This window comes from Oncorhynchus kisutch, linkage group LG14, assembly GCF_002021735.2.
Source record: "Oncorhynchus kisutch isolate 150728-3 linkage group LG14, Okis_V2, whole genome shotgun sequence".
In the NCBI taxonomy this organism is placed as follows: domain Eukaryota; kingdom Metazoa; phylum Chordata; class Actinopteri; order Salmoniformes; family Salmonidae; genus Oncorhynchus; species Oncorhynchus kisutch.
The window spans coordinates 72,915,250-72,942,999 of record NC_034187.2 but is presented as its reverse complement, the minus strand read 5'-3'; the positions used below and the strand labels follow the sequence as shown (position 1 = coordinate 72,942,999).

The 27,750-nt window shown below is 42.9% G+C and overlaps 2 protein-coding genes across 8 annotated transcripts in view; one reads left to right on the top strand and one right to left on the bottom strand.

Moving 5' to 3' along the window:
* LOC109903382 (neurabin-1-like) overlaps window positions 1-17,465 on the bottom strand; it is a 98,597-nt gene extending 81,132 nt beyond the window's left edge. For 3 of the 4 annotated variants that reach the window (XM_031788903.1, XM_031788905.1, XM_031788906.1), the window contains exons 1-2: window positions 12,437-12,657; window positions 8,957-10,518 (exon numbers count right to left, since the gene is read on the bottom strand). In XM_031788903.1, coding sequence (XP_031644763.1) covers window positions 8,957-10,369 — 1,413 coding nt within the window. In that variant the 5' untranslated portion in view covers window positions 10,370-10,518; window positions 12,437-12,657. Of the gene's footprint in view, window positions 1-8,956; window positions 10,519-12,436; window positions 12,658-17,140 lie in introns of those variants that run through there. The other variant, XM_031788904.1, reaches the window with a different exon arrangement.
* LOC109903384 (epsilon-sarcoglycan-like) overlaps window positions 15,275-27,750 on the top strand; it is a 37,545-nt gene continuing 25,069 nt past the window's right edge. For all 4 annotated transcript variants that reach the window (XM_031788907.1, XM_020500054.2, XM_020500055.2 and 1 more), the window contains exons 1-3: window positions 15,275-15,641; window positions 25,949-26,071; window positions 26,335-26,492. In XM_031788907.1, coding sequence (XP_031644767.1) covers window positions 15,605-15,641; window positions 25,949-26,071; window positions 26,335-26,492 — 318 coding nt within the window. In that variant the 5' untranslated portion in view covers window positions 15,275-15,604. The remainder of the gene's footprint in view (window positions 15,642-25,948; window positions 26,072-26,334; window positions 26,493-27,750) is intronic.

Here is a 27,750-nt window from a genome sequence, read left to right as displayed (position 1 = left end):
TTTTTAACAAGGCAAGTCAGTTAAGAGCTAATTCTTATTTACAATGATGGCCTACATCATTAGAGAGAGAGAGTGAGAGAGAGCGAGAGAGAGAGAGAGAGAGAGAGAGAAGGGGGGTTAGAGAGAAACAGAGAATGGAGAGAGAGAGAGAGAGAGAAACTAAGGAAGAGAGAAAGAGAAGGGAGATGTTTCCTCCTCAGTCTTTTCCAAAACCTGCAGGCAGAGCAGAGCAGAGTAACATTGGCCTCTGTGAAAAGAGCATGTTGTTGTGGAGAGAGAATGTGATGAGTCAGAACTATGGGCCCTGGTCAAAAGTAGTACACTACATCATGAATAGGGTGCCATTTGGGACGCACAACAACAGATCTCCAGCTTGACAAGCACAGCGGTAGACATTTCTATAAAGACAACCCATCCAGAAATGTTTGCATACAGGCCTATAAATCCATCCAGGTTACTTTTCCTTGCTTGGCTTGTTACTTGACATGAACCAAATCGCTGACCCTGTTGGCAGCTTATCTGCCCAAGAAAGAATGACAGACCCTGAATGGGAAGTCAATAATTGTCTCCTTCATGTCATGCATTCGCCTCCTTCATATACAATGGTAACGTCCCAAATGGCACCCTATTCCCTTTGTAGTGCAATACTTTTGACCAGGGACCATAGGGCTCAATATAGGGAATAGAGTGCCATTTGGAACGCATTCAATGTGTGGGCAGGAGGGGCATACATTCTCCATGCTAACAAAAGCACCATGGTTGTTAAGGCACTAACTACTATAATGTGTCTCTTCAATCCATACGCCCTCTCAAATCCCATGTTATTCATTAGGCTAGTTAGAATGACTGGGTTGGTTGCCTGATATATTGTGAGCTACACTGACAATATCATGGAAACTGTCATAGAGAATTTCAACCATTCCATCATTCCTTCACTCGGTTGATGACAGTAGCTCACTTGAACATTGTATACAGTGTAACATACTGTATTGTATGTGTTTTTAACTTTCCACGTGTTGGCCTCAGAGAATCTCTGATGCATTAGTGTCTGACCCACAACGGGTGAGAGCACGGCGTGAGATGGCAGTAACACTCTTGGCTGGGTGGCTCTGCACAACACTGAACACTGTGTCACTGTTAAGAGGCCTCCTAGGTTCAGTCCCAAACAGCACCCCATTCCCTACGTAGTGCACTAGTGAATAGGGTGCAATTTGGGATGTTCCTCTGGTATTCTGTAAGAACAGGGCATCGGGACAATACGACGCGCTCTGCCTCTGTGAGAGGACAGTGAAGTCACAGGAGGGGACGAAAGGCGACTGACACGGACCTCTCTACACATCATCGACCAACAACTGACGACGGACTGGGCAGGAGGCCTCCATAACCACAGGCCTCGGCTCAGGTTTCCTGGATCATTACAAATGTAACCCCAGACGGTTGGGTGTCACCGAAACAAGCAAAAAAAAACACCACATCATGAATAATACACACAGAGGGATAAACAGTGCAGTCGGAAAGTATTCAGACCCCTTGACTTTTTCCTCATTTTGTTAGGTTACTGCCTTATTCTGAAACTTATTCAATAGATTTTTTTCCCCTCATCAATCTACACACAATACCTCAGAAATGTCCGCTAATTTCTTAAAAAGAAAACATTTACAGAAGTATCAGACCCTTTACTCAGTACTTTGTTGAAGCACCTTTGGCAGTGATTACAGCCTCAAGTCTTCTTGGGTATGACGCTAAAAGCTTGGCACACCTGTATTTGGGGAGTTTCTCCCATTCCTCTCTGAGATCCTCTCAAGCTCTGTCAGGTTGGATGGGGAGCGTTGCTGCACAGCTATTTTCAGGTCTCTCCAGAGATGATCAATCAGGTTTAAGTCTGGGCTCTGGCTGGGCCACTCAAGGAAATTCAGAGACTTGTCCTGAAGCCACTCTTGCGTTGTCTTGACTGTGTGCTTAGGGTTGTTTTTCTGTTGGAAGGTGAACCCTGAGCGCTCTGGAACAGGTTTTCATCAAGGATCTCTCTGTACTTTGACCCGTTCATCTTTGCCTCGATCCTGACTAGTCTCCCAGTCCTTGCCACTGAAAAACATCCCCAAGATTCTGCCAACACCATGCTTCACCGTATGGATGGTGCCAGGTTTCCTCCAGACGTGACGCTTGGCATTCAGGCCAAGAGTTCAATCTTGGTTTCATCATACCAGAGAATCTTGTTTCTCATGGTCTGAGTCTTTAGGTGCATTTTGACAAACTCCAAGCAGGCTGTCATGTGCCTTTTACTGAGGAGTGCCTTCCGTCTGGCCACTCTACCATAAAGGCCTGATTGGTGTTGTGCTTCAGAGTTGGACCTTTCTGGAAGGTTCTCCCATCTCCACAGAGGAACTCTAGAGCTCTATCAAAGTGACCATCGGGTTCTTGGTCACCTCCCTGACCAAGGCCCTTCTCCCCCGATTGCTAAGTTTGGTGGTTCCAAGCTTCTTCCATTTAAGAATGATGGAGACCACCGTGTTCACCTTCAATGCTGAAAAAAAAGATTTGGTACCCTTCACCAGATCTGTGCATTGACACAATCCTGTCTCGGCGCTCTACGGAAAATTCCTTTGATCCCATGGCTTGGTTTTTGCTCTGACATGCACTGTCAACTGTGGGACCTTATATAGACAGGTGTGTGCCTTTACAAATCATGTCCACATCAATTTAATTTACCACAGGTGGACTCCAGTCAAGTTGTAGAAACATCTCAAGGACGATCAATGGAAACAGGATGCATCTGAGCTCAATTTCGCGTCTCATAGCAAAGGGTCTGAATAGTTATTCAAATAAGGTCTTTCTGTTTAAAATATTTGATAAATTTGCTAAAATTTCAAAAAATCTGTTTTTGCTTTGTCATTAAGGGGTATTGTTTGTCGATTGCTGAGGATCATTTGTTAATTTAATCCATTGTAAAATAAGGCTGTAACGTAACAAAATGTGGAAGAATACAGATTACATTACAGCCCAACACATATTACAAATTCAGCCTCATTACAGCACAACACAGATTTCATGATCGGTCTCATTACAGCCCATCACTGATTACATATTCATTCTCATTACAGCCCAACACAGATTACATGGTCGGTCTCATTTACAGCCCAACACAGATTACATGGTCGGTCTCATTACAGACCAACACAGATTACATGGTCGGTCTCATTACAGCCCAACACAGATTACATGGTCGGTCTCATTACAGCCCAACACAGATTAAATGGTCGGTCTCATTACAGCCCAACACAGATTAAATGGTCGGTCTCATTACAGCCCAACACAGATTACAGATTGTTCAGTCTGACGGGAGGGAGTCACACTGCTTCACTGAGTTCAGTCAGAGGGAGAGTGGGGATGGAGAGAGAGACATTGTCATAGACCTGTGTGCGATGGCTTTGTTCACACAAGAATACCACCAAATTCTCTCTGAATATTTAGAAGGGAAAACAACCTCTCAACTGTATACGAACAAAATCCTCAGTCTCTCTGTCCCACTGAATATCAGCCTCTTCCGGAGGCTCTTTAGCCCCTATGCTATAGCCTTGTCCAGATGTGCTTTAGACAATTATTAATCCTCTGACTACCTTTGATAGTCTGCATTGTTGGCTCAAGTACAAACAGATCTGTAGCCAGGCTAGAGGAGGCTAAAGTGAAGTGGCCTCCCGAGTGGAACAGTGGTCTAAGGCACTGCCTCGCAGTGCTAGCTGTGCCACTAGAGATCCTGGTTCGAGTCCAGGCTCTGTCGCAGCGGTCTGTTCCTGGGAGACCCACAAATGGCCCAGCATCATCCAGGTTAGGGGAGGATTTGGCTGGCAGGGATGTTCCTGTGCCATCACGCTCTAGCAACTCCTGTGGTGGGCCAGGGGAAATGCATGCTGACACAGTCGCCAGGTATATGGTGTTTCCTCTGACACATTGATGCGGCTACCTTCCGAGTTATGTGGGCAGTGCGGCTTGGTTGTGTTATGGAGGATGCACAGCTCTTGACCTTCACCTCTCCTGAGTCCATATGGGAGTTGCAGCGATGGAACAAGACTGTAACTGCCAATTGCATACCATACCATGGGGAAAAGGCTTTTCAGATGATGATGTTATTTCATGGACTGTCAAATCATGTAGAGAGAAAGAGAGATAGTGGTTGGATTCATTTGTAGAGGAATGCACACTAACACCCTGAACTAGACAATCCCAACCCTTTATCAGAGTCAAATGAAAACAAAGGTACAACATAAAACTGTCCATACTTTCTCCGTAATGCTGACTGTTCAATAAATTCAGCCCCTCTCAGAATAGACCTACTCCTCTCCACATTGATTTAATATGCCTTTGGTTCTTCAGAGCTACATTCTTCACTACTCAGCATGTAACTGATTGAGTACAGTAGGCTAAACGGTGAGCAAAAACCCTAACGGACTAAACGCTAGCCTATTTGATGTAAGTGCAGCACAGAGAGGATACAATTACACAATCACTTCAATGTTCATTCACTAGTGCCTCTGCCTACCAGTCAGTCCTTCACATGTGCTTCATTCCATTAGGAAATCAAGATGTCACAGCTGAGGCAAAAACAACTTTTCCATATTAGACACAAACATTTCATTACAGCTGCTATAAACACCATTCAAGTGGAGGAAGATAGGGAAGGAATCAGAGAAAGCGAGGGACTATATGTCCCGCACAACAGTAGGTGTGACCCACTGGGTTTGAACCAGAGTCTCCTTCAGACCACATGACTGTGGTAGCCCATTGAGCTAAAGCCTCTGTGATAGCTTGGAGAGCTCACATAGGTTTCTAGGTCTCAGGCAAGGAAGCTGTCACAAGAGCCAGTATTTACTAAAGGCAATAAAGAGGAGAGGGGACAGTGACAGGGAGAGAATCTCAGAAAGAGGTGGTAGAGGCCCTTGTTTGGATTACCAGTATCCTGAACAAGAGCAAATTACCATTCAATTAGAACAGACAGTTAGTTACTAAGGGTAATGTTAAAAAGTCCTTGGTGCAAAGGCACACAGTACTGTAGTTCTCTGTGTAAGTATTCTGCTATTCCCCAGAATGATTCAATGTGGATTAAGGGTGAGCTATATAGATCAAAGAATCCTAAAGCATCCCATTTCTCATGTTCTGGATTGACCATTCTAATCCTATATGATATGAACTGTGACTGTAGAACCTGGTAGCTACAGAGGGAGCTGCACAGTAACACACCAGCACAGCAGAGTCTTGAGATGGGACGTAGCCTGGCCATGTATGCGCCCTAAATGGCACCCTATTCTCTTTACAGCCCAATGGGCCCTGGTCATAAGTAGTGCACTAAGTAGGCAAAAGGCAACCTTTTTGGATGCAATGACTGGCTGAGGAGGCCATGATGCCAAGGATAAGCTGAGTGGCTCCAATGACCAGTAAGACTGATGTCCTATGTGTCAGACCCAGACCCTTCATGAGAAGAGGCTGGCTCTGCCTCAGACGAGCCGAGCAATGTCCCTCCACACACTGACAGATAAATGGGTGTATGGAGATCATCTGGTGCCTAGATATATACAATAAAAATCAGTTAGTTAAACAAGCATTCTGTTTGTATAGAGACGTATATCGGCATAAATAGATATTTCTGCATCTGTGTGCATCCATGCAGAAAGGAATAAACAAAGTGTGTTTTTATATCGCCAGCCGCCACAAGCTTATGTACCAGTTTTCCCCAAGCCACCAGCAGCCTCCAAATAGATTCTCAGATCTATTAAAGCAGGAATCAGAGGTTGAAACAACAGAAAAGCTGAGGACTGGAGCACAATAAATGTAACCACTCTCAAATGAATAGACATGAAAAGGACTGAGAGCGAATGAAAGAACTGACCATCCATTATATCAAGATTATAGTTTTAACCATGTTTATAGTCTATATAGTGCGTGTTTACATTTACTTTGTTTACAAACATTGGAGTAAACATTTTGGGTTCTGATGAGGTATGATATGTATTGTGTGGACCCCAGGAAGAATAGCTGCTGCTTTCGCATCCTAACAAAATACCAATATCAAGTAGTACTTTAAACTCATGAGTTATTCATAAGTAAAATTCTTCAAGAATCAATAGGTAAATATAATTCATTTATAACTCCAAAAATGAATGTAGCAACTGCAGATTGTCCCTTTAAGGTTTAGAAACGGGATGTCAAGATCATTTTATCCACTTTGAGAGGCACCAAGACATATTACATATATTTTTTTAAGTAAGATTAACTGACTACATCTATTCTTTTCAATGTTCTTCATTGTAAGTTTGCCTGCCTCTGGGTCAAGCGGGTCTCCTGCGTGGTCAGCCCCAGTGAAGGGCCAAGCTCAGGGAGAAATATCTCGGTCTCTTTCATGAGCCGGAACAAAAGACAGAACACTGTTTGTTCGCTGGGGGAGAGAGAGAAAAGGAGATGGGAGAGAGACAGGGGAGAGAGATAGAGAAGGAGAGGGGAGAGAGAGAGGAGAGGGAAGAGAGAGAAGGAGAAAGAAACACTGCCTCGGTTTAATATTATATATGATTCAAGAGCAAGAGGTAATACCTTCTCTGGGAGAACAGATGTCTGGAGCTGCTTAACATTTCAACTCACACACACACACACACACACACACACACACACACACACACACACACACACACACACACACACACACACACACACACACACACACACACGTTTGACCATGATTGGTTTTAGAGTCTCAAAACTCAATTTGAATGGTCCACAATGTGTAGTTTTTGTATATTCTATTATTGTATCACACACATGCACAAACACAGACTGTCTTGGAACAATAACCTCTTTATAGCTCTTTGGAAATGTTTTGAGTTCTTATATTGTATATTAATAGGAGCAGTGGGACGAAATGGTTGAACTTCATGTTTTAAAAGCAGTCACTGTTACATATTGTGATGGCTGGTTATGGTTTATTTGCATCATTATAATACATTGGGCATCACGGCTGGCAGACCTATATACAGAATCACCTTTACAATCATCTGGCTTATCTGAGAATAACATTTTTGCGTAGCGTGGGGATGTGATCTGATAATGGTATTCAAAGAATATGATATACTTCATACTGTACGAAAAAGTAAACCTCGCTGATCCTATCCTCTTCGGTAAGGGAAAGGCCACAGCACACACATGTGTATATATGTGTGTGTGCTGGTGTGTGCGTTTATGTGCCTCCATGAGTGTGTGTGTTCCGGCTGCTCCTGTGTGTGTGTGTAAGTGTGTGAGGAAGATTAGCGGTCCAACATCACATATAACTGGGGTAATTGTTCTACTCCGTTACAGCATGTTAATAGGATCGATCCCAAACCTGTGGAATGTTTGTCTTAGCTAGCCTCTGATCTTGATAGACACTCCCTTCACACACACACACTAGCACGCGCACACGCACACACACTAACACACAACACACACTCCCTTCTCTCACACACACACAGTTCTTGATCAGTGTTATTGTTCATATCAGTAGCAATAACACAGACAGGGAAGTCATTGTTTCCCCGAGAGTTAACAGATCTTCAAGAACAAGGAAATAAACCAACTGGAGGAATTTGAATCGAGACGCACCCATTATAAACTGGATGTAATCCTTTGAAAAAAGAACTGTAATAACATAAAGAGTTTTATATATTCAGAATACATTTGCTGAATTCATCTGTCCTGCTATGGATAAATGTGATGCAAACATATTCTAAAAATCTACATCAACATAATTCCTTGTCCTGTTTCATATTCTGAGAAATGTACTTAACATGACTCAGCAGGATACACACATCTAATGCACAGCTCACAATGTTACCCAATCAATCCACACCATTTCTCACTTGGAGACCTGGGTCATATTCATTAGTTCACACCGTAGGAAAACATTTACAACTTAAACCAAAACAAGTTCAGGTAGCCCCTGCCCACTTCAGCCACTTTGCTTCCGTTTTGTGGCTAGTGAATAATACCAAGAACATTGATAAACTGACTGACAGACTCATGGAATGGAGGTTAAAACACATTCAAGGTCTCTACCGGTGTGAAGACCGACTGGCCGCTGAGCCAGAATGATGACGAATATACGGTTAGCTTTTCATGCACACATTACCCAGAAGGCAGCAGTGAATACCACATTGCCCCGAATACCACATTGCTACCAGACCCCCAGGCTTTGTCTAGATAGTTAAATAAGTTTATGGCTATTACTGCTCATCATCATCATCATCATCTTCTTCATCAGAGAGGCATAGCTACCATTGGTGCTGTAGGTTGAGGAGTGTTCTATTTTCAAATCTCCAAATACAAGTTACCTGACTAATGGTATCACCTGACGAATGGTATTACCTAACTAATGGTATCACCTGACTAATGGTATTACCTGACTAATGGTATCTCCTGACTAATGGTATCACCTGACTAATGGTATCACCTGACTAATGGTATCATTTGACTAATGGTATCACTTGACTAATGGTATCACCTGACTAATGGTATCACCTGACTAATGGTATCACCTGACTGATGGTATCACCTGACTAATGGTATCACTTGACTAATGGTATCACCTGACTAATGGTATCACCTGACTAATGGTATCACTTGACTAATAGTATCACCTGACTAATGGTATCACCTGACTAATGGTATCACCTGACTGATGGTATCACTTGACTAATGGTATCATCTGACTGACGGTATTACCTGACTAATGGTATTATAAATGGTATTTTGGGACATCATCATAATTATATGACCCGAAAAACATTAAATGTTAACAGATCTAGGGTCACATTTTCCTCCATCAATCCTAACCTTAAGCATAGTGGGGGAAATATGAAACTGACCCAGCACCTTACACCCAGAAATATTACCCAACACTGATAAGGTCAAAGGCCACAACATGAAAAAACAGACTTACCATCATGGGTTTGGTGCTGAATCGTAGTTTCCTCTTCGGAGGGATATCCTCCTTCTCTTCCTCTGGTAGACCAGGGATCTCAGTAAGATCATTCCCAGGGTCATAGATGAAGTCATCATCACCGTAAAGGTCATCCTCAGGGTCAGTACAGCTCTCCCCCCATCCCTGGTAGCAAGCGTCTCCGTCCGCGTTAAAAATCACCCTCTCGTTCCCACTGTATTCCTCATTGGGCTCTTCTGCCTGGTCCTCTGGAAAGACCCTGGGCCTGGAGGAGGCATTCTCCACCTCCACCTCCTCCCCACGGGCTTCTGCCTCATCCTGGGCTTCATCCTGGGCTGGGGTAGCTGGGGTATCATAGGTGTCCTCGGAAGTCTTGTCCCCGACGGTGGCATCATTTGTGGGCCTGGAGTCTGTGCAGACTCCCGACGTCTCTCTGGAGGTGTCGGTTTCCTCCGCCTGCTTCTCCTCATACGATCCGTTCACTTCCCCTCCGTTGGTGGTGGCCCTTACGGGATGTCTCTCTCTGTCCCTCTGTCCTAACTCCCCTGCTGTCTCCTCTCTCTCCTGGGGCTCCTCCTCATGCAGGAAGGGTTTTAGCTCCACCGTCTCCGACAGCGGGCTAGGGCTGAGGAGGTCTTCTGAGGATGAGGACACGGGAAGTTTGCCGCCCACGCGGTTCCTGTACCCTCCACCACGCACCGGGGATTGGCGCGAGTCATCTTCGCTGAGGTCGCCGTGCCGGTGGAAGTTATCAGGGGAGTAGAGTGCCCGTCCTCGCCGGAATGGGCCCCCTCCTCCCCCTCCCTGGTGGTCGACGTTCTCAAACACAGCGCTCAGCTGGCTCACGGTGGGCGACTGGGCTTCCGTCCTGGAACACTGTGAGTCCAGGGAGTCTGTGCTGCCCCTGTTGGAGCGCGACCCTCGCCAGTCATCCAGGTGCTCATGGGAACCCCTCTTCTCCCGGCCATAGGAGTAGACAGGCGATTGGGACGCATCACGTGACTGCTGCTCAAACAGCTTCCTGGCCTCTACGACCTTTGACCCTGCGCTGGTCCGGTCCGCTATAGGGTGCTGCGTGAGCTTGATGACTGAGCCATCAACCTTGTTGATGAAGTTGGTGGGCTTGGTCATCTTCTGAGGCGACGGGTCTTCCCGCCTGGTGGAAGTACTGGAGCTCTCTGTGCCCTGCATCTGCATGAACATGTCCTTGATGCGGCTAACGTGGGCACCATACTGTCGTCCCCGGCGCTGGGTGACCCGCTCAGTGTCCTTGAGCTGGGGCTCCTTGCTGTCCTGTCGGGTTGGCTGGTCGAAGGCCTTCTTTAGGGCCTGGAACTCTGTCCTGTAGGCGTTGCGGTGGGGAGAGGCGCTCCGGAGATTGCTCCTCTCCCCTGAGGCCTCCGTCTTCAGCATGATGGCGTCAGAGATGAGGAGGCGGAGGGGATCTCAGCAGCATCGCTGGGCCTTCATCTCACATATACTACTGTAGTATCCAGCGAGTTTCCTGCCTGTGTGATTATCACTGTGATTTGATTTCACACTTCATTAGGGGCCATGGACACCTGGGAGAGAAAAGGCGATGCCTGTTAGATACAAGAGATACCAACCAAACTGTCATAATTATGCTTTACACTACAATATGAGGTGAAGATCAATTGCAATCAAGCATTAGAACATTTCATAAACACCATTCATTCCTAGCATGAATGAACGTAATCAACGTAATCATAGACGATGCCTTATCTGTTAAAAGCTCTTAGCACAAGAAATGCACTGAATATAAATTATATTTGCTAGGGCTGGGAATTGCCAGGGACCTTACGATACGTTATTATCGTGATACTTAGGTGCCAATACGATATGTATTGAGATTATCACGATTCTATATGTATTGCGATTCAATACTGTGATTTTATTGCGATTCCGTAGTCCAAACATATTGATCACCATATGTCTGCTGCAGAGGGACAAGAGAGAGCCATGAGAAAACTATTTTTGATCAGTCATGGAAATAAAAGTGCTGAAAACAAATTGGCTCCCTATTTAAAAAGAAGATGGAGAACAATCTATGAAGGAAAAGTACTGGAGTTTTACTAGTGCCCAAAAAAATATTGCAATATTGTCAAAACGATACAATACGAAATATTGTCAAAAATAATATCCCGATATTCAACTGTATGGATTTATACCCATCAATACTAAAACCCATTCTGATGGTAATGATGCCTCTGTTTAGAAAGCAGTGAGTTGACCCATTTATCTAATCAATACTCACTTCCTCACGTGTAAGCTAAAACAAGCACTGATCAATATGGGTGATTGAAATCATGTGTGGGCCATCTGAAGATAGAGACTCAACTAAACATGAAACATCTTGAACATTGTTGAATACATGAACAAATGTGAACTATAGCATCTTGTAACATAAATTCAATGTTTGTGTGAAAGAGACAGGCCTTCTCTCCATTATGTAGCTAATGTTAATATTTTCCGTGCAGGATAGAAGCCTATCCTAAACCTGAGGTCTGACCATGTAGTTTACTGTCTCCCCACCGCCCCAGCCCGAGGCATTCTGCATGATCATCTCGATTAAGTCAAGGACTGAAGGACAGTTCAGCTCATAAAGACAGGCAGGCAGAAAAATGCAGGCTAGACGGGCGGTTTTTGGGAAAGGGTGCAAGGGGGAGTTGTTTACACCCCACACACATAACTGTGATATAATCCATTGATAAAAACGATCCAAATACACTGTGCATTCCATTTGTCATAATGTTTATATAATTTAGTATGAACAACGCAATTTTCATTTCAATATAAAATGCCCTTATTTCAAATGTGTTTGTATGTGTTATTCCTATTATATTAATATAATTTCATCATACCACCCTGTTTGTGAAATTCACATTTGCTAATAAAAAAAATCCCACATGGGCTATGTAGGGTATCAGGTGGAAAACACTAGGATACACGAGAACAAAGATACATTTTTAAATGTTGCAAAGTGAGAAGATATCGGATAAATTTGACAAAATGTTTTCATCATCAGCTGGTCAACAAAAATGCACAATTGCAACGTTCTGCAAATGCACCCGTTGCTGCTATGATAAACAAGATAAACGTGCTAGAATATTTTTCGGAAAGCAGTAGCCTATCCGCCCAGCCATTTTATCAACGTCGGACATAAATGGTAAACTTCTAGATGCAGAAGATAAAACTCGAACGTGTAACATTGTTTCCGCCCGCTCGAGCTGTATCCTACGTCGAACAGATAGACGCGCATCACCCACACAGGCATGGTTGTCAGCTCCACTTGAACTCTATATATTATAATACATTATTTAATTTCAGTAGCCCATGTAAAGGAAAACGATAGGGCTACTGCATAGTGTTGTTTATCATGTATAGAAAAAGCAGAAGTTAACTGTTTCCACCTGGCTACTCTCGATGTTTCACAAAGCACAAAACAAAAGAGTGACTTACGTTCGTTCATTGATTCATGTGATGAATGACCGCGACATAAAATAGTCCAGTAAAAATTCACATGAAATACTCTGCTATCGTTATAAATCCCCTCCAATACGACATTTCCATTCAAGCCCGTCGATAGTCCAGTATTATGTCGCCCTATTGACACTTTGACACACAAGCCGTGGTCTAAACACCGCTAAACAACGCCATTGCAGGCAAAGGGTGATGCTGCCGTGTGCACAATGTGGGAGCCGACGCTATTAAATATTCCATCTCAATGAAGGGTGCGCAACTGGATGTTTTCTAAGGTGAAAACATCTTATATATCTTAATCAACTAGTTACAAAAACACATTTTACATTTAGGAAATATGATGTTTTGCAAATGGCATACACATGTGGCAGATGTTTAACCTTATCGCAGTAATGGTTCGGTCCAGTAAAGTGCAGTCTGGCAAAAATACCACCACAAATAACTTCACTGGCTTTACTATGGTTGTCATTAGTTACCACAGCCACAAAGTCCAAATGGACTTGATCATAAAAATTTATGAAAACAAAAATGTGCTTTTTGGTCTTCATTTAAGGTTAGGGTTAAGCTTAAGGTTAGCAGTGTGGTTAAGGTTAGGGTTAGTGTTCGGTTAAACTTACTTATCCTACCATTTACAGTACCTAATGGGTTACATGTACCACCACACACCATATGAATCTAAGAACACAACATATTAGAATAAAAGTATTGCGTCAAAGGAGCCAGCTTATAGCATATGCAGCTGACTGGGCCATGTGATTAAGAACCTAGGGATCTTTGGGATCTGAAAGGGGCTCATTATTCATTTTTTTAATGTGGGGATGCCGTTTTACTAATATCAACATCATGGACACTTCACTATCACAACAAGTTATTATAGTCATATTTTGTATTTAGTACACTATTCACTTGACATGATCATATTGGGGATGCAATGAAGAAAGGGGAGAGGATCAGGTTTAATGCAGTTCATTATGAGATAAATAGATTTCACATTGGCATGATGATCACCTGGATCAAAGGCTTGTCTGTTTAGAAAATTAGATCCCGGGCAGAGTAAAGGCATGTGCTAATACAGCCGAATTCTAGAAGGCTTGTATTGACCAACATGGTTTCCCCCACTGACTACAGTGTTTAGTCCTCAACTGGCCAATGAATGGGAATCCCCATATAGACTACAGTATATAGGCTATATTATGAAATACACTCACCATCTCCACCCACAATTACTAGCACCTCAAATCTCTACATGTTGCTAAGCAACCATTTTTTTTATTGGAAATTGAGAAAGAAAAACATCCGGGAACTACAGAGAACAGGAGATGCTATGCTATTCTTCACAGTGCATTGAATGCACCCAATCAAAATCATTATAAAAAATCTCTACACATTTAATATACTACCGTATCGTTGATCACACTCGTTGATCACATATGCCGGAACAGAACCTTTCTAAAGACTTGTGGTGGAAAAAGCATTACCAGTGTGTCCTGCTGTATCTGTGCCCAGCATAATAAACTCCAAGGGAGCAAGATGGAGACTTAAAGGCCCAACGCAGCTGTTTCTATATCAATATCAAATCATTTCTGGGTAACAATTAAGTACCTTACTGTAATAGATTTCCATTAAAATGGGCAAAAAATCATTTTGTTGGACTGTCTGGGAGTGATCTGAGTGGGGGGGGCTGAAAACGTTCTGTCATTGGTAGAAAGGTTTGGAACTACGTTTTTTATTTGACTATTAACTAATTTACTGCATGATGATGTCACCATGGATAGCCGAAACCCCCGCCCATGAAAACCTGCTAATTAGACGGTCCTGTGTAGATTGGATTTTCAACCAGAAAATAACACGGATAAAATATTTTCAGACTTTTACAGTGTTAGTTTCATCAGCTGTTTCACAATGTGATCCAAAACACAGAAAAACAGGAACTTTAACTGTACTGGGCCTTTAAGAGTGACTGACCCTTTCTTCCTTCTTCAGGACCCTTGTCTGAGCTGAATAGCCCAAAGAGGAAAGGGGGCTGAGGGGCTGAGCATGGCCATCTGTCTGCTCTGGTTCACCACAGGGGGAGAACAGATTTTAATAGACTTCTCAGACATCTCACTGCCCTCTTTACAGCTGGACTTACACATTGCAAGGAGGGGTGGTAGGGATGGAGGGGTTGTGTTGGTCACGCAGGGTCAATATCACATCAACATCATTTTAGAAGCAAGACACAGAGCGAGGGAGGCAGTTAGGAAGTGCAGCTCAGTTTCCACCATTTTTTTTGTCCACTGCACACAAAATTAGGTGGAAACTGAGCTACACTTCCTAACCTCCTGCTAAATGTGTGACCCTATTAGAGACACATATTTCCCTCAGATTACACAGACCCACAAAGAATTAGAAAACAAATCCAATTTTGATAAACTTCCATATCTATTGGCTGAAATACCACAATGTGAAATCACAGCAGCAAGATTTGTGACCTGTTGCCGCAAGAAAAGGGCCACCAGTGAAGAACAAAAACCATTGTAAATAGAACCGAAATGTATGTTTATTCCCTTTTGTACTTTAACTATTTGTATATAGACATAATATGACACTTGAAATATCTTTATTATTTTTGAACTTTTGAGAGTGTAATGTTTAATGTTATTTTTTATTGTTTATTTCACTTTTGTTTATTATGATTTTAACTTGGTTGGCAATGTAAACATATGTTTCCCATGCCAATAACATATGTTTCCCATGCCCCTTAAATTGAAATTGAATTGAGAGAGGGAGAGAGAGGGAGGGAGGGAGGGAAAGAGAGAGAGAGAGAGAGAGAGAGACAGACAGTCAGAAACACAGACGGACAGATCGTTGTTTTAGTGACTCGATTATGTAAATTGAAATTGTGATGCTTTTTAACTTAGATGAAATTGCATCATTCCCATTTTTATGATAGGAGTTGCCCCACTGATTTGCATAATTTGCTATAGATTATCGTTTGACTGCTCATTTTATTTTCCAGTTTCTGCGCCAGATGTTCCAACCAATGAAAGCGCTCGGGAAGGAGGAGGCGGAGGCTGGAATTTCAGGGATGCTTGTTATGGCTGTCAAACCACTAGCGATGAGAAAAACATATTTTTCCATGTAAAATTCACCCGACTCCAATGAAAAATGGACACAAAGGTTGTTCCTGTATGGATTTATATGGGTATGTATAGATTTAAAATGGAAATATTGATAAATATGCACGCCTTTTCATGTTATGAATGTTAGCTAGTAGCAAGCTAGCATGGTACAGCTATGTGGTTGGTGGGCTCGTCATTTCTTCACACTGTCATGGAACAAATAGCTAACGTTAGCTTGCTATCAAGTTATTCAGGGAAAAAGGTGCCTTGTCGTTTAAATCTACTTGTATTTATCTAGATAGCAAACGAGCTATTTAGGATATGGTATTGTTAGTTATTAGTAGCTACAATATAACTATTTTACCATTAAACGTTATTTTGCATCAATGTTGCTATTTCTCCAAGGATGTGTTGTTGGTTAGCATGTTCCTCCAACATTCTGTTTCACTGACACAACGTATCACCTTATTTAGCCCAGGTGTTACACATGTATAATAAACTACCAATATTATTACACCTAGTACGTCTGTGCTACAGTATGTCATCAGTCCTGCAATTCATGAGAAGATGTTACTCTTCATCTTGCATTTCTCATATATTTCTCATATACATTTCTTATATTTTTGCATGACATGTAGCCTGGAGTGGAGTTTAGTCTGCTATATGTAGCCTAGGCTACAAAAGCCATATTGAATACTATAGTAATCACGTGTGAAAACATCTTTCCTCACCACGTGAATATTATTTCATCACAGCTGCAACGTTGGGAATTGATTAATTGTGCATCGTATCTAGCTAGATGTGCTAGACATTAGAGGGAGGCATTCAGTGTTTGAATTAAAATGATAATATTTTAATATAATGTGAATAGTAATTGTTTTGCAAACATATTCTAATCAGTTTGAGAAAAGGTTTCAAATATTACTTTTGTTTGTGTTTGTTGGCCTATTAAGTTTTCATTGTGCTTGTCTCCCGTGTCACACATTATTATGATGTGATTGGAAGAAATAGCCAACTACAGGATAATCTGGGTTTGAAGCTGAGAGCTGCCCTCAAGACGGTGAGTGGGCATGTGCAGTGGTGCATATCTTGTGACTCCCCACTGAGCCCAGCCGCTCATCATAACATGAAGATATGCTCAAATAGTTCCCCATTAATGGACACATTTGTCTTGAATGTAACAGACTGTGGTGTAACCTCTTATGCTTTGTTTGTAATCTGTTCTCTTCGGTTGTTTTCGATTTCTTGAGTCACAGTCTAATCATGACTAGCCATAACTGTATTATTTAGAGAGGCTGTAAATTCAAGTTTACTGTAAATTCGAGTTTACTGTAAATTAGCCTTTGCTTGGTTACCTAACTACTATAACCTTTGTATTGTTAAGAGACTTTCAGTTGATAGTTAAAATGTTGATGCTCACTGAGTTTTTAATGCAACAATATTGTCAACCTATAGAGCCCGCCTATCGAGAGACCAAGAAAATAATAACATTTTGAAAATCCCAGACAACAGCCAACTTCTTCTTTCTTAACTTCTCCAAAAGACCCCATTCCCTGGAACGAAAAAATATGCTCATTGTTACCTTAGTCCAGAATGGTTGTGCTCCAAGTTCAGGTTAGGTACAGTAGGGACATCTGAGTTTGCTGTGGTCCTCCCCTGCTAGCGACCACGGCCTATAGAGGCAGACACAGAGCACAGTTTCCCCTGCTAGCAACCACTGCCTATAGAGGCAGACACAGAGCACAGTTTCACTTCCAGGTAGGATCACTGCCTATAGAGGCAGACACAGAGCACAGTTTCACTTCCATGTAGGATCACTCCAGTCTAGAGAGAGAGACCAAAGGCTAGATCAAATCTAATAGCGCTCCCATAAGTCTGTGTAGTTTTAATGAGAACTAAATGCACATGCATTCCCCCTGACCGGAAATTACAGACTGATCCACCTTCCTCCACCTTACACTGCTGATTGGAAAGAATAACAGGACAGAGGACATCCCCTTGCTGCCTAGCCAGCCTTTCAGGAGACAAGCTCTTTTTTCTGTGTGGCCAATGACATTAATAAAGACTATTTTTGGCTGAGGCTGCTGTGTGCCCAAGGTCGGGTTGGTCCATAAATGCATAAAAGAAGGGTTATCCATTCTGTTAGTGATCTGCAGCAAGGGAACATGGCAAGGTGTGTGTGTGTTTTGTGTGTGTGTACACTAGCCTATATGCATGTGAGTGTGTGTGTGTATGTGTTAGTATGTTTGTATGTGTGTGCGTGTGATGGCTCCCGCGGGATTATCCCGTGGTTAGGGAGTTTAGCATTAACCATTAATGGGTGATGTATTAGAGTAGGCTGTTGGTTCTTCATCTCCAGAAGGCCTTGCTGTGCCCACAGATCCAGGTGTAAGCAGATCTGATGCTATTAGCACGGCCTGTCATTAAATTAGCAAATTATATCTGCTTTCTTTGGCTGGAGTCTCTCAAATGCGTTTCAAATGCCACCCTATTACCAATATAGGCTACTGCACTACATTTTACCGGGGCACATGTGGCTCTGGTCAAAAGTATTCTCTCAGAAATAAGGGTTCCAAAATGGTTCTTTGGCTGTTCCCAAAGTAGAATCCTTTTGGGTTCCAGGTCTACATGGAACAAAAATGGTTCTCCTATGGGGACAGCTAAGAACCCTTTTAGGTTCTAGATAGCACCTTTTTTTCTAAGAGTGTATTGCATTATGTAGGGAATAGGGTTCAAGTTAGGATGCAGCCCTCTTGGAGCCTCTAAGAAATAGACTGACGGTGACCTGGGAAAGGCCATCTGGGCTGACACATAGAAATAGAATTTGGAATGTTGACTTGAATGGGGATTTCCATTCTAGTAAGTCTCATTCTATGGGCTGACACGTCTGTGTGCAATGTGTGTTAATTAAACCGCATCAAGCATCTCTGAAAGGAAGGGTCGATGCTTGACCGTGGCTGCGGCTGTGACCACCATGGGGTTTGTAGTGTGACGCCTGATAGAATAATATACTTAAGTGTGATTTAAGAGAGGGTCACTGACAGACCTGGGCTGCTTCCCAAAATGTCACCCTATACCCTATATAATGAACTACTGTTGACCAGGGCCCATAGGGACAGCGCACTATGTAAGGAATATGGTGGCATTTGGGATGCAACATTAGTTTTATGGTGTACTGGTGTATTGGAACATTCAGCCAACTACAGGAGTAGCCTAGATCATAGCTCAATGTTCAGTAGTGGTTGCCGGGCAGGTTAGCGGTTGCTGGGCCGGTTCTATTTCTATGTCTTCGTCACAGTCCACTGATCCCAAGCGTGTGATTATTTCACATCTATACAACCATTTAGATCATTGACCGCCTTTTTCTGTGACCAGGTCCCCGGGGACAAAGGATATCTGGGACACTTTAATGTTTAGTGTTTTGATTCAGATGGGGATCCTAGATCTGTTTGGTTAAAGTAGTCAAAGTCCATTGAGACATTTGTTCACAGTCTGATTTTGAATGGGCTTCAGACAACTGTGTGTACTGGATAGGACGTAGGCTAGCGTAATCTGACTGTGCTGTCTAATCTCTTCTGTCCCAGAGTGGTTTAACCCTTTATGTGGACTCGTGTTTATTTTTCTCCAGTTTCCCAGACTCAGATTAAGTCTAGTACTGGACTAGAAAGTATGTTCATTCTCCATTGAAAGTGATTTTTAGTCCAATTAGGACTAGGCCTAATCTGTGTCCGGGAAAGCGGCCCAAATCTCCCAGTATGTAATAACGATGATGAAGAAGGAAGATGATGATGGTAACATGTTTTCCAGTAGGGAGTAGGGACCTACACTATATTTACATAAGTATGTGGACTAGAGGTCGACCGATTAATCAGAATGGCCGATTAATTAGGGCCGATTTAAAGTTTTCATAACAACAGGAAATCGGTATTTTTGGACACAGATTTTTTTTAAACCAATTTTGTATTTTATTTTATTTTTTACACCTTTATTTAACTAGGCAAGTCAGTTAAGAACACATTCTTCTATTCAATGACGGCCTAGCAATGGTGGGTTAACTGCCTTGTTCAGGGGCAGAATGACAGATTTTTACCTTGTCAGCTCCAGGATTCTTCCAACCTTACGGTTAACTAGTCCAACGGTCTAACCACCTGCCTCTCATTGCACTCCACGAGGAGCCTGCCTGTTACACGAATGCAGTAGAAGCCAAGGTAAGTTGCTAGCTAGCATTAAACTTATTTTATAAAAAACAATCAATCATAATCACTAGTTAACTACACATGGTTGATGATATTACTAGTTTATCTAGCGTGCCTGCGTTGCATATAATCGATGCAACGCAGGGGGAGGATTTAACAAAAGCTCATTTGCGAAAAAAGCATAATCGTTGCACGACTGTACCTAACCATAAACACCAATGCCTTTCTTAAAATCAATACACAGAAGTATATATTTTTAAACCTGCATATTTAGCTAAAATAAATCCAGGTTAGCAGGCAATATTAACTAGGTAAAATTGTGTCAGCAGCAGGCTCGTAATCATTCATTCAAACAGCACTTTCGTGCATTTTGCCAGCAGCTCTTCGCTGTGCTTCAAGCATTGCGCTGTTTATGACTTCAAGTCTATAAACTCCTGAGATTAGGCTGGTGTAACTGATGTGAAATGGCTAGCTAGTTAGCGGGGTGTGCGCTAATAGTGTTTCAAACGTCACTCGCTCTGAGACTTGGAGTGGTTGTTGCCCTTGACTTGGAGTGGTTGTTCCCCTTGCTCTGCTTTTGTGGAGCGATGGGTAACGCTGCTTCGAGGGTGGTTGTTGTCGACGTGTTCCTGGTTCAAGCCCAGGTAGGGGGGAGGAGAGGGACAGAAGCTATACTGTTACACTGGCAATACTAAAGTGCCTATAAGAACATCCAATAGTCAAAGGTATATGAAATATAAATGGTATAGAGAGAAATAGTCCTATAAATACTATATTAACTATAACCTAAAACCTCTTAATTTGGAATATTGAAGTCTCATGTTAAAAGGAATCACCAACTTTCATATGTTCTCATGTTCTGAGCAAGGAACTTAAACGTTAGCTTTTTTACACGGCATATTGCACTTTTACTTTCTTCTCCAACACTTTGTTTTTGCATTATTTAAACCAAATTGAACAAGTTTCATTATTTATTTGAGGCTAAATTGATTTGTATTAATGTATTATATTAAGTTAAAATAAGTGTTCATTCAGTATGGCTGTAATTGTCAATATTACAAATACATGTAAAAATATCCAGAAAATCACATTGTATGATTTTTAAGTAATTAATTTGCATTTTATTGCATGACATAAGTATTTGATACATCAGAAAAGCAGAACTTAATATTTGGTACGGAAACTTTTGTTTGAAATTACAGAGATCATACATTTCCTGTAGTTCTTGACCAGGTTTGCACACACTGAGGCAGGGATTTTGGCCCACTCCTCCATACAGACCTTCTCCAGATCCTGCAGGTTTCAGGGCTGTCGCTGGGCAATACGGACTTTCAGCCCTCTTCAAAGATTTTCTATTGGGTTCAGGTCTGGAGACTGGCTAGGCCACTCCAGGACCTTGAGATTCTTCTTATGGAGCCACTCTTTAGTTGCCCTGGCTGTGTGTTTCGGGTCGTTGTCATGCTGGAAGTCCAAGCCACAACCCATCTTCAATGCTCTTACTGAGGGAAGGAGGTTGTTGGCCAAGATCTCGTGATACATGGCCCCATCCATCCTCCCCTCAATAGGGTGCAGTCGTCCTGTCCCCTTTGCAGAAAAGCATCCCCAAAGAATGATGTTGCCACCTCCGTGCCTCACGGTTGGGATGGTGTTCTTGGGGTTGTACTCATCATTCTTCTTCCTCCAAACACGGCGAGTGGAGTTTAGACCAAAAAGCTCTAATTTTGTCTCATCAGACCACATGACCTTCTCCCATTCCTCCTCTGGATCATCCAGATGGTCATTGGCAAACTTCAGACGGGCCTGGACATGCGCTGGCTTGAGCAGGGGGACCTTGCGCGCGCTGCAGGATTTTAATCCATGACGGAATAGTGTGTTACTAATGGTTTTCTTTGAGACTGTGGTCCCAGCTCTCTTCAGGTCATTGACCAGGTCCTGCCGTGTAGTTCTGGGCTGATCCCTCACCTTCCTCATGATCATTGATGCCCCACGAGGTGAGATCTTGTATGGAGCCCCAGACCGAGGATGATTGACCCTCATCTTGAACTTCTTCCATTTTCTAATAATTGCGCCAACAGTTGTTGCCTTCTCACCAAATACCAAAATCTGATCAAATACTTATGTCATGCAATAAAATGCAAATGAATTACTTAAAAATCTTACTTAAAATTACTTTAAAAAAAAATGTGTTTTAGATTCCGTATCTCACAGTTGAAGTGTACGTATGATATAAATTACAGACCTCTACATGCTTTGTAAGTAGGAAAACCTGCTGAATCGGCAGTGTATCAAATACTTGTTCTCCCCACTGTATATAAAATCGAGCACACAGCCATGCAATCTCCATAGAAAACATTGGCAGCAGAATGGCCTGCACTGAAGAGCTCGGTGACTTTCAACATGGCACCATCATAGGATAACATGGCACCATCATAAGTCAGTTCGTCAAATATCTTACCTGCTAGAGCTTCCCCGGGCAACTATAAGTGCTGTTATTGTGAAGTGGAAACGTCTAGGAGCAACAACGGCTCAGCCACAAAGTTGTAGGCCACACAAGCTCACAGAATGGGACCGTCAAGCAAGTGCTGAAGCGCGTAAAAATCATCTGTCCTCGGTTGCAACACTCTCTACCAAGTTCCAAACTGCCTCTGAAAGCAACGTCAGCACAATAACTGTTCGCCAGGAGTGTCATGAAATGGGTTTCCATGGCAAAGCAGCCTCACACAAGACTAAGATCACCATGCACAATGTCAAGCATCGGCTGGTTTGGCATAAATCTCGCCACCATTGGACTCTGGAGCAGTGGAAACGGGTTCTCTGGAATGATGAATCATGCTTCACCATCTGGCAGTCCGAGGGACGAATCTGGGATTGGCAGATGCCAGGAGAACGCTACTTGCCCGAATGCATAGTGCCAACTGTAAAGTTTGGTGGAGGAGGAATAATGGTCTGGGGCTGTTTTTCATGGTTCGGGCTAGGCCCCTTAGTTCCAGTGAAGGGAAATCATAATGCTACAGCATACAATACATTGACATTCTAGATGATTCTTTGCTTCCAACTTTGTGGAAACAGTTTGGGGAAGGCCCTTTCCAGTTTCAGCTTGACAATGCCCCCGTGCACACAGTGAGATCCATACAGAAATGGTTTGTCGAGATCGGTGTGGAAGAACTTGACTGGCCTGCACAGAGCCCTGACCTCAACTCCATCAAACAACAGCAGAGGGAGCACCCCCCTATCCACATCGACGGGACAGTAGGGGAGAGGGTAGTAAGTTTTAAGTTCCTCGGCGTACACATCACAGACAAACTGAATTGGTCCACCCACACAGACAGCATGGCGAAGAAGGCGCAGCGCCTCTTCAACCTCAGGAGGCTGAAGAAATTCGGCTTGTCACCAAAAGCACTGACAAACTTTTACAGATGCACAATCGAGAGCATCCTGTCGGGCTGTATAACCGCCTGGTACGGCAACTGCTCCGCCCACAACCGCAAGGCTCTCCAGAGGGTAGTGAGGTCTGCACAACGCATCACCGGGGGCAAACTACCTGCCCTCCAGGACACCTACACCACCCGATGTCACAGGAAGGCCGTAAAGATCATCAAGGACAACAACCACCCGAGCCACTGCCTGTACACCCCACTATCATCCAGAAGGCAAGGTCAGTACAGGTGCATCAAAGCAGGGACCAAGAGACTGAAAAACAGCTTCTATCTCAAGGCCATCAGACTGTTAAACAGCCACCACTATGATTGAGTGGCTGCTGCCAACATACTGACTCAACTCCAACCACTTTAATAATGGAAAAATGTATGGAAAAATGTATCACTAGCCACTTTAAACAATTCCACTTAATGTAATGTTTACATACCCTACATTACTCATCTCATATGTATATACTGTACTCTATACCATCTACTGCATCTTGCCTATGCTGTTCTGTACCATCACTCATTCATATATTTTATGTACATATTGTACTTGTGTGTATAAGGTAGTTATTGTGGAATTGTTAGGTTAGATTACTTGTTGGTTTATTACTGCATTGTCGGAACTAGAAGCACAAGCATTTCGCTACACTCGCATTAACATCTGCTAACCATGTGTATGTGACAAATAACATTTGATTTGATTTGAATTTAATTGGAACGTTGACTGCGAGCCAGGTCTAATCGCCCAACATCAGTGCCCGACCTCACTAACGCTCTTGTGGCTGAATGTAAGCAAGTCCCCGCAGCAATGTTCCAACATCTAGTGGAAAGCCTTCAGAAGAGTGAAGGCTGTTATAGCAGCAAAGTGAGGGACCAAATCCATATTAATGCCCATGATTTTGGAATGAGATGTTTGACAAGCAGGTGTCCACATACCTTTGGTCATGTAGTATATGTTCATCTCTTCCGGGCTCCATTTCCTGCTAATGGAATTTAAGTTATTTGTCTGCAGTCATGAACAGTGGAGCTGTCTCTCTCTTTGACACACACGCACACACATACACACACACACACACACACTGTACTGCAGTTCTACCCCCTCCCTCCCTTCCCAGCGCACTCCCTTTCCCATAGTGATAAAATACGTAGCTCCACTGGAGGAGGGAGGGGAAAAAGAGAGAAAGAGAAACACTCTGTCAAACCAGAGAAGAAGAGGGGGAGGTAGAAGAGGTAGAGAAAGAGAAACACTGTCAAACCAGAGAAGAAGAGGGGGAGGAGAGAGGAGGGGGAGAAAGAGAGTAATGGCACACAACACCTCTAGCTCTATCTTGCATCTTAAGAGCTTCCATTTGCCTCTGCAACACTTCCTGAATAAAGAATATGTGTGTTTGTGTTCTAAGTGGAGAGGGTCTAAACAGTAGGTTGTGGTATAATGGAGTCAGGGAGTATGAGACAGAGAAGAAGGTACACTAGGTTCCAGAACAGTCTGGGATTGGGATCATTTTTTAAAACTTTTAAATTCATTATATATAGCCATTCATTATTGTGGAACATAGCTTATAAATGAGCTGAGCAAAACTGTCTAACCCTTTCAGAACCCCCATCCGACAGCTGTTTACCAAAATAAGAGGCGGGGCGGCTGTTTGGTTGTTGGAATCCCAGACTGTATCTTTAAGAGGCTGACTGAGTCCCAGTACTGCAGCTCCCTACTGCCGTTGACAACCATTCACTGCTCTGGCACTCCGACTCTCTGGTTCCTGATATCATAGGCCTTTAATAACTACTGACAGGTCAACTGTAGCCTGGCTGACTGTTCCTGCACATCACCACTAGGCTCAGCCTATATCAAAGACCAGACTGAATAGCTTAAACTTCTCTGGCTATATACTACTGGCCTTGTTTGGCAAGGAAACAAAACGAATGTACCAGCTCTCCCAATTTAGCCAGCAGCCTCCAAATAGATTTCTAGATCAATTAAAGTGGGAATCAGGTTGAAACAACAAAAAAGCTGAGGAATGGGGCTGGTGAAATATAACCACTCTCAAATGAATAGACAGAGGTATGGATGAAAGGACTGACCATCCATTACATTAAGATTATACTTTTAATCATGTACATTGTTGACAAGAATTTGGGTTCCGATGGGGTACGACAGTTGAACTAAGCTCATACACTACCGTTCAAAGGTTTGGGGTCACTTAGACATTTCCTTGTTATTGAAAGAAAACTTTTTTTTTGTCCATTAAAATAACATCAAATTGATCAGAAATATAGTGTAGACATTGTTAATGTTGTAAAGTACTATTGTAGAGGGAAATGGCTGATTTTTAATAGAATATCTACATAGGCGTACAGAGGCCCATTATCAGCAACCATCACTCCTGTGTTCCAATGACACGTTGTGTAAACTAATCCAAGTTTATAATTTTAAAAGGCTAATTGATCATGAGCCAACCCTTTTGCAATTATGTTAGCACAGCTGAAAACTGTTGTTATGATTAAAGAACCAATAAAACTGACCTTCTTTAGACTAGTTGAGTATCTGGAGCATCAGCATTTGTGGGTTTGATTACAGGCTCAATATGGCCAGAAACAAAGAACTTGAACAATGTACACATGATGGAGATTTTCGCCTTGGAAAGGGACATTTTCTCCCTCCTGAATGCCGTTGGTAGGGGCTGTAATGATGATGACACACACGCATTGCCTCCCCCACACACAGGACCCCCAGCTAATTACCTCGGTGTCCTCTCTCTCTCTGTGCTACAGTGGTCACCATCCTGTCGACGTTGCACGCCGACCGGAACGTTTACCCGTCTGCAGGTGTGCTGTTTGTCCACGTCCTGGAGAGAGAGCACTTCAAAGGAGAGTTTCCCCCCTATCCCAAACCTGGTCTGTGTTCCTCATTGGATCACTCAATTCAATAATAACCAGATGACTCATTTTACTATTACTACTAGTACCTATTTATTATTAATACTAATAATAAATACTCATCTATTCAGTAATAAAATATATTTAGCTAAGCTACAATACAGTAAATGCATAAATGTCAGTGTCAGAGTTGCATTTACATCTCACACTATCAGGGTCTAGTTGACTAACTACTAGGCTGGGTGCGTTTATTGTACATGTACCAACGTCTGTCCGTACAGGGGATTCCAGCAACGACCCCATCACCTTCAACACCAACCTGATGGGCTACCCAGACCGGCCAGGCTGGCTGCGTTACATCCAGAGAACCTCACACAGCGATGGGGTGCTCTACGGATCCCCCACTGCCGAACACGTGGGCAAGGCCACCATCATAGAGGTGTGTGGCTCCATTTACTGCTAATGCAGCTGGAGTATATTGTCTGCAGAGCTCTCTCTCAATTCCAATTCAATTGAAGGGGCTGTATTGGCATGGGAAACATACAGTTGAAGTCGGAAGTTTACATAGACTTAAGTTGAAGTCATTAAAACTCGTTTTTTAAAACCACTCCACAAGTTTCTTGTTAACAAACTATAGTTTTGGCAAGTCAGTTACTTTGTGGATGACACAATCCGTTTTTCCAATAACTGTTTACAGATTATTTCACTTATAATTGTTACGTCCGTCGTTGAATGAGTGAGACCAAAGCGCAGCGTGGAAAGTGTTCATCGTACTTCATTAAATGAACACCAAAATATAAACGACTGTAAAGCTCTGTAGTGCTAAACCGCAACTATACAAAAACAAATTCCCACAAACTAGGGTGGAAAACAGGCTTCCTAAGTATGATTCCCAATCAGAGACAACGATAGACAGCTGCCTCTGATTGGGAACCCTACCCGGCCAACAAAGAAATAGAAAACTAGAATGCCCACCCAAATCACACCTTGACCTAACCAAATACAGAAATCAACAGGCTTTCTAAGGTCAAGGCGTGACAATAATTCACTGTATCTCAATTCCAGCGGGTCAGAAGTTTACATACACTAAGTTGACTGTGCCTTTAAACAGCTTGGAAAATTCCAGAAATGGTGTCATGGCTTTAGAAGCTTCTGATAGGCTAATTGACATCATTTGAGTCAATTGGAGGTGTACCTGTGGATGTATTTCAAGGCCAACCTTCAAACTGCGGGGTGGTTAGAGCGTTGGACTAGTAACCGGAAGGTTGCAAGTTCAAACCCCGGAGCTGACAAGGTACAAATCTGTCGTTCTGCCCCTGAACGGGCAGTTAACCCACTGTTCCTAGGCCGTCATTGAAAATAAGAATTTGTTCTTAACTGACTTGCCTGGCTAAATAAAGGTACATTTAAAAAAAACTCAATGCCTCTTTGCTTGACATCATGGGAAAACCAAAAGAAATCAGCCAAGACCTCAGAAACAAAATTGTAGACCTCCACAAGTCTGCTTCATCCTTGGGAGAAATTTTCAAACGCCTTCATCTGTACAAACAATAGGACGCAAGTATAAACACCATGGGACCACGCAGCCGTCATACCACTCAGGAAGGAGACGTGCTCTGTCTCCTAGAGATGAAAGTACTTTGGTGTGAAAAGTGCAAATCAATCCCAGAACAACAGCAAATGACCTTGTGAAGATG